Here is a 7,430-nt window from a genome sequence, read left to right on the forward strand (position 1 = left end):
GAGGAGTATGATGAGATAACTCATTGCTATATGCTGGCAAGCGTGACCAGCACTTTTTATAAGCAATTAGAGAGCTATAAGGCTGCCAAAGAAATTCTAGAAAAAATAGAGGCACGTTCGGAGGCCAAGCTACCTTGGCTTGATAGTCAACTATTACTAGTTGGATGAATACCCGGTAAAAGCCTAACACTCCGTTAAAAGACCATTTGACTAATCTTATCGGATACTTTGTCGAGGCTACAAACAATGAGGCCAATTTGGACAAAAACACTTAGATTGAGATGATGTTCAAAAGCTTTTCCAAGAATTTTACAAGCTTTCAGGCCACATATAACCTTAGGTGTAACACCCCTTACCCGAGACCATTTCCAAAGTCGAGCATGAGGTGTTATCTAACTTTACTTACTAGTTCGGAGCATAAAAATTTGCTTTTAGAATTAATTTCACTATTCATAACAAAACTGTCCACCTATGCGACTATCACTAATCTAATTATAACTCGAGTTACAAAACATGAAATTTAAATCCGTAAATTTTACCTAAAACTAGACTCATATATCTTCTTACCATATAATTTTTTGGATTTTTGGTTTATCCAATTAGTACAGTTTATTCATTAAAGACTCCCTTATTTCACTATCTGGTAGTTCTAACTACCACTCACTAAAAATCAATTATCTTAATGTACAGACTTTAAATGGTGTTTCTGCTTGTTTATATAGAAAATAGACTCACTAAGGAATTTATTCATCTAAATTATAACTCATAATTCTTTTTGTACAATTTTTAAATATTTTCTAAAGTCAGAACATGGGACTTCGAAAACCATTCTGACCCTATCTCACTAAAATTCAAATATCTCATATTATAAAATTCTTTTGCCTACACCGTTCCTTTCATGTAAAAATAGACTTGAAAGATTTAATTCTATATCTCTTTCACTCTCTAATTCTATTTTTACTATTTTTGGTGATTTTTCAAATTCACGTCACTTTTGCTGTCCAAAAACTATTCCATTACAAATTTTTACTCTTTTATAGTTTATTTGTATTAACTACCATTTAAGCATACATAACACCAAAACATGTTCTTAACTAGCCATTTCAATAGCTAATCTTTAGCCATATCATATGAACACACTCAAAATGACTAAGTCTCTATACATGCCATAGCTTTACACATTTTGAAATTTCATAATACCGAGATGTCTGTTGATAGTGTGAGATGAACTCCGACATCCTTGTGATCCCCGAATTGGTTTGACGATACTATATAAAAAAATAAGGAAAATAAAGAAAGTAATCATAAAGCATAGTAAGTTTTCAAATAAATAAAAACAATGTCGAAACCATTTTTTATTTTGAAAAAAAAACAAAAATTAGTTGTCGACTTAAAAAAAACAAAAATTAGGAGTCGCCACCAATCTTTTATTGAGATGTGATTGGATCACCTAAACAATAGCTTTGGTCTACGAGTTTTAGAAAAATGGATTCGGGAGTCGGTTACGTACGAGGAAGGATTAGCACCCTCATAACGCCCAAAATTGGTACCTAGTTAATTAATTAGTGTCTTAATGTCGAAAACTTAAAAAATATGATCCTTAATAAAAACTACAAAAACGTTACTTATTAAGACTCTTATCATTTCAGAGAAAGAAAATGTCACACCCAATGCGTTAGGGCACGACATTCTATTTCCTCAAAAATGATTTAGTCCAAAATACTCTTATAATAAAAATTTAAAAGAATATCCATTTATTTAAGATTTAAGAAATCGCGGCCCAATACGTTAGGGCACAATTTCTCAAAATCCTAAACTTGGAATATTTCCTTTGTTATCATTTTTTAAAAAAATATTTGTCTCGAGAAATCAATACGTCACATCCAATACGTTAGGATACAACATATTAAATTCCCGACAACAAGCTTTTCATTTTATTTTTTTGATTAATGAGCAACTCTCAATCGTTAGATTTAACGAAGAAAATTGGAACCCAATACGTTAGGGCCCAATTTCCTTGAAAATCCTAAATACGAGTATTATCTCAATTTTAAAAATTATTGAATAAAATGATTTTGATGCTTGAATGATATCGAACATAGCCTTTTAAGCGAATAGAATGCGATAAATGATAATATACAACATGGAGCGATAATTTGTAAATAAAACATACACTAATGAATGATAAATAATAAATGAATTCGAAAGAAAATACATAAACCTATTTAAGAGAGAATTTAAAGGTAATAGATAAAATAATATGAAATCAATAATATATAGAATAAAAATAATTTATTACAAATTATATATGTATATATAAAATAGTATTGTATAAAAAAATTTTCATATAAATCTTTAAGACATATAAATATTTAAAGTGAATTTCGAAAATATATTACAAAATAGGGATATCAAAGAAAATATACAAATAATGTTGAATTTACCTAAAATATAAAAAAGTGTGATAAATCGAAATAATAGCAATATATATTGAATTTCAAAATAATGATACATTATAATTTTTTAAAAAGGGTAATATATATAATTCAATAAACTTATAGCCATAATACATATAAAACGTAAAATAAAATGGAAATTTAAATCAAATATATTGAAATTATGAGTATATAGTTTAAATTATTTAAGAGATATATAATAGATAGACTTTATATGTATTGAATGGTTAATTTAGGGTTTAAGGTTAAGGTTTACTTGAGATTTGTTAAATGATAAAATTTTATACAATTAATTAATGCTTTTATATTTTAAAAAAATTAATCTAAACTATTTGATATATTTAAATATTAGTTTAAATAGAATTAATAAATAAGTTAAAAAAAAGTAATAGATTGATATGGATATTTAGGTATAATTATATATTTTGGAGAGGACCAAATTATAAGAAAAAAATACAAAAATAAAAATGAAATAAAAATGATATGGATATATAGGTAATTATTTAATTTGAATAATTCTAACTTAATAATTAATTACAACCATTTTATTATTTGTTTTCTTATTAAAATATACAATATTTATTTTGAGAGTACTTGGTTTTTTTATTTTTATAAAAAATTAATTTATAAAAAACAAAATAAAAAATTTTTAGCATAACAAAACGGTGTCATTTGGTTCAAAATGAAATAATTTTTAGATAAGCAATAGTGTCGTTTTTATAAAAAACGCCGCAAAAATAAATCAATTTATAAAAAATAAAATAAAAAATTTTCAGCATGGTAAAATAGAAATAAAATAATTTTTTGCGGCGTTTATTAGAAAAATGCCACAAAAGGTAATCAATAGCTGCAGAATGGAATCGGCTTACCATTGCCCAATCAAAGTCTAGCCCAAGTTCTGCCTGAAAGTTTCTTTGTACCAAATATGTGTTAAAAATTTTTCAAAACGCTACTGTTTTATTACATGGATTTAATTTTTTAGTGGCATTTATGCTAAAAACGCCACAAAATCCATAATGAATTATACTGACTTGTTTGACCCTATATAACCTCAGCTTGATATTTCAACAAAAATAATTAATATTAAACCAACAAAAGAAATCCCTAGAAGCCTAAAGAAAAGGGGGGAAAGATGAGGCCGATGCCGATGGAATTCGTGACGGACCTAGATGACCAAGGTTCAGCCATGGAAGTCGACGATGTTGACACACCGGAGATCTTCGGCGAAGGCGTCGTCGCTTCCGACAATTTTGATGACTCCGATATCGACTAAAAAAAAAAGAAGAATCGGTACTCATCTATCCTTTTTTTCCCCTTCTTACTTTCGCTTTTTAGGGTCTGAAATTTCTTAAAACTTTGTTCAATTTAGTTGAATCTGAACTGCACTATGGATGCTTATCTGTATGCAAATCCTGTGAATCGTCACAGGTCCTCGGGTTCAACTACATAATACAAATTCCACCTCTGAACTTCATTTTTCCTTCAAAATAAAGCTTCGATTTGATCTCTTTTAGTGAGACAAATGGCTGAAAATCTTATGCATGCTTTACAATATAACAGCTATGGCGGAGGCGCTGTTGCTTTGAAGGTAAAAATCTACTGTTTTGCTTTTCTTTTTCTTTTTTTGTACTGTTTATCTACATAATCTGCTGCTGAAAATCTTATGCATGATTTATTTTGCTTTTCTTTTTCTTTTTTTGTACTGTTTTCTTAATATAATTTTGTACTGTTTTGCTGAGACGGAGAGGTTGATACTTTATAGTGAAGTGTTTAAATTTTTTAAATGGACCTGCTTGACATAAACTTGAAAAAATAATGGGCAGGGACTTGATTTTATAACGCTGTGAATTTTTGTGCTTTTTACAGCATGTTGAAGTTCGGATCCGAACTCCAAATAAAGGTGAAATGTTGCTTAAACTGGATTGTAGACTGGTTTGTAGACTCTTTTATAATTTAACCAACAAAATAATAGACTGGTTTGTAGATCTCTTAATTCAAAATGGATAGCCTTTCAATTGCTTCTGTTTTGTTTCTACTTATTGTTTTAAGCTGGAAAGGTTGGTTTTCTTTTTAAAGGAAAGTCGATTCTCCCTTAATTCTTAGATTTCCAGAACTGTGCTGTGTTCTGTTTCTTTGTATGTGCTTGGTTTATTAACAAATCTGGTTTTTTTGGATGTTGAATTTTACTGATGAAAAATAAAGATTCCTCAAAATATTTCTTGTCATTTTCTTTTTTTTTTTCATACTGGGTATTCAACTTTAATAATAAAAGAATGGAATTTAGGGGTACTCAAGAGAAGATTTTAGGTTTCTTTCTTGGGAATTTTGACTCTTATTTTTTTCTTTTGTCATTTTGTTTTCTCATGTCTTCTCTGAAAATTTGAATTTCTGTCTGAATTATAGTTGAAACCATTTACTTCTGCATTTAAAATGGTTTCTACTTTAATAATACTGAAAAATTAATAATTTTATTAGACGATTTAAAATATGTAGTGTCGGGTTTTCTAGATTATTGATTAAGTTGTATGTTTGTCGGAAGACTGGTCAAGCTATGGCAAGTGCTCTCAATGTTGTACAAACATCTCATTCGTATGGGGATTTAATGCTTCTAATGAAAGCTGCTGAACTGCAACAAGTGTGTGCTGCTCTTGGTGGTTTTTTTTACTACGTTTTTAAGTGATAAAACTTATGTTAACTTTGTGAGGAATTAGGTCTCGTAACACGTGATTCATCTGAATATCTATTTGTTTTAGTGTTAATAATTCTTTTAACATTTTAACTTATCATAGATGCTATGTTTTGATTTAGCATTCTTGTTTATCATGTAAAGAAATTGTCTGGAATTTTAATAGCAAAAATTGGAATTTTTTTTATTGTTGTCTATGTTTTACTTGTGAATTGTGATTGCAATGGTTTACCTTCCTTTAGTGTAAAATCTACTTGGCCAATTGGAATGTTCAATGATTTATTTAGCCCTTGTACTCAACAATATTACTTCTAATTGTACTGCAACACATCTATATGCCCATTTCTTACCTGTAATCATGTTGCATATGCTTCGGCCTTTTAAATCGTGAATCATGATTAATGAAAATGAGATGAATAGCTGATGCCTTTCCTGATTTTCAGGTTTGACAAGGAACTGAACAAGTAAGTTGCTATTAAAGTTATTGATTTAGAAGAATCGTAAGTGGATACCTTTGTTATATTTTCCTTGATTTATTCCTCATTAAAATGTCTTGTAGCAGGTGCTTGCTATGAGCAGCAAAGTATGAATGAATGTGATTATCAACTTTACAAATATACATAGTAAAGTTTAAAGTATGAATCGAATTGCTATAAGCAACAAATTTAGGGATAAAACAACGTCACACCAAATTGCTATGAGCAGCAAAGAAAATTTTTTTAATTGCAGAAAACCAACTTCCCTTCTTTCCCATACTGCCAGAAAATTTAGGGACCGCACGACTTGTGGTTGATTTCGATAGGTGGTGGACTGGTGAGGAATCTGTGAATGTTCTCTTAGAAGCCGTAGGCCAAGGTAAAGTCTTCCCTTTCCAGATTCGGAACTTAATTTATTTATTTTTATTATTTTAGAATTTTTATATTTATACTTTTTTTTCCTTATCCTAAAAAATGTTTTTTTCTTGAAAATCACAAATTAATTTTATTAATTTAAGACAATCTAATAAGTTAATGTTTGAATTTTTTAGACAACCATATTTTCTTTTTCTATTTCCCACACTTGGGTATGATAATGGTAGCAGTGAAGTAGAGGTTCTCACACCAAAAAAGGTGAATAAAATCACAAGTTTCCCTCTCATTATCATTTCCCTAAAATGAAATCATTTTGACTTCTTTTTATGCAAGACTTTCGTGATACAATCCCATTTATCATTCATACATATCTACGTGTATATATATTGGATTATATACATGCACGACATGAATGAAATTGATATAATAATTAAATATGGTAATACTTGAGTTATTAAAAACTATAATATTTTGAGTTTGAGTCCTATAAATATATTTTGAGAAAATATTTAGTCAATTGCTGGTGGAGTTTTTACAGCGTTGAAATGCTATCATGTGTCCTAAAAAAATTAAAAATAAATTAAAACAAGCATGTGCCATGAACTAAATCTTTGTTTTGAGCAGGTAAGTCCATGGAACAATTTTTTATCCTTGTAGTTCATGTTTTATTTTGATTTTTCTGTGATTAAACTCTAGTAGTACTCAGGGCAGTAGTTGTTGGGATGTAAAATCTGTTGTCTATCTGCCTAAATATATGACAAAAGGTAGAGGTACATATTGGAGATACTCTCACATGCACATTCATTCGTTTGAAACACGATATCTAGTTATTTGTCTTTGAGCTGAGTTGGATTTTTCCATGCTTATGTAGGAACACATGCCCTATGCCCTATTTTCGTTTAAGGACCGCTAAGGAAATTCTGAAACTGAAAGCTGATTGATCGGATGTGTATGCCGACTTTCATCAACTACTTTCGAAGGCCTTACTAGGAGTTGAAGTGGTTTGCAAAGAGATTGCTTCTTCTGATATGATTTTTCAATATAAATACTAGACCAAGTATGGATATTTTACTGCTGTTAGTAAAATAGGATTCTCTTCTTAGGATCTTAGTTTCTTCACTTGTATTAGACTCAACAATGGCTTGCATTGCATTGGTGTTGATTTTACCAAAATTTCCGAGGTTTGCAATTTTTAATTTTTATTAATTATTTACGTTTTCTCACTTTTATTAATTATTACTATTATTTAAGCTTCCTTTATTTGCCTTCTTTTATCATTTTCATAGAAAATTTAATTTAAATAATATTTTTTATTTATCCTTAAAGTATATTTAAAGTTCAAATTTAAAAAATAAAACATAATATAATATTTATCATAAAAATAAATATTATTTGATTAAAATAATTTTTTTGCATGATATGTTTTTAGCGGCATTT

The 7,430-nt window shown here is 28.8% G+C and overlaps 1 protein-coding gene across 28 annotated transcripts; it reads left to right on the top strand.

Annotated features, from left to right (window-relative positions):
- The first annotated feature begins 3,318 nt into the window (after positions 1 to 3,318).
- LOC107914333 (small acidic protein 1-like) lies at positions 3,319 to 7,189 on the top strand. Of its 28 annotated transcripts, XM_041099917.1 has the most exons (6): positions 3,525 to 3,746; positions 4,017 to 4,044; positions 4,323 to 4,356; positions 5,586 to 5,606; positions 5,905 to 5,997; positions 6,865 to 7,189. In XM_041099917.1, exon 1 carries the CDS (start codon positions 3,589 to 3,591, stop codon positions 3,727 to 3,729), a length of 141 nt encoding a protein of 46 aa, XP_040955851.1. In that variant the 5' UTR covers positions 3,525 to 3,588; the 3' UTR covers positions 3,730 to 3,746; positions 4,017 to 4,044; positions 4,323 to 4,356; positions 5,586 to 5,606; positions 5,905 to 5,997; positions 6,865 to 7,189. The 28 variants fall into 28 exon arrangements, 24 of the variants coding, with proteins under 24 accessions (XP_040955848.1, XP_040955837.1, XP_040955830.1 ...); XR_005917522.1 differs by having other exon boundaries at positions 3,319 to 3,746; positions 3,885 to 4,044; positions 5,586 to 5,997; XM_041099914.1 differs by lacking the exon at positions 4,323 to 4,356 and having other exon boundaries at positions 3,524 to 3,746; positions 3,885 to 4,044; positions 5,586 to 5,642.
- Positions 7,190 to 7,430: the final 241 nt, after the last annotated feature.

The sequence above is a fragment of the Gossypium hirsutum genome, chromosome D08, assembly GCF_007990345.1.
Source record: "Gossypium hirsutum isolate 1008001.06 chromosome D08, Gossypium_hirsutum_v2.1, whole genome shotgun sequence".
NCBI lineage: Eukaryota > Viridiplantae > Streptophyta > Magnoliopsida > Malvales > Malvaceae > Gossypium > Gossypium hirsutum.

Excerpts from the sequence above, each read along its gene's own strand:
- LOC107914333 (XM_041099896.1), top strand. The coding sequence starts at position 3,589 with ATGAGGCCGATGCCGATGGAATTCGTGACGGACCTAGATGACCAAGGT.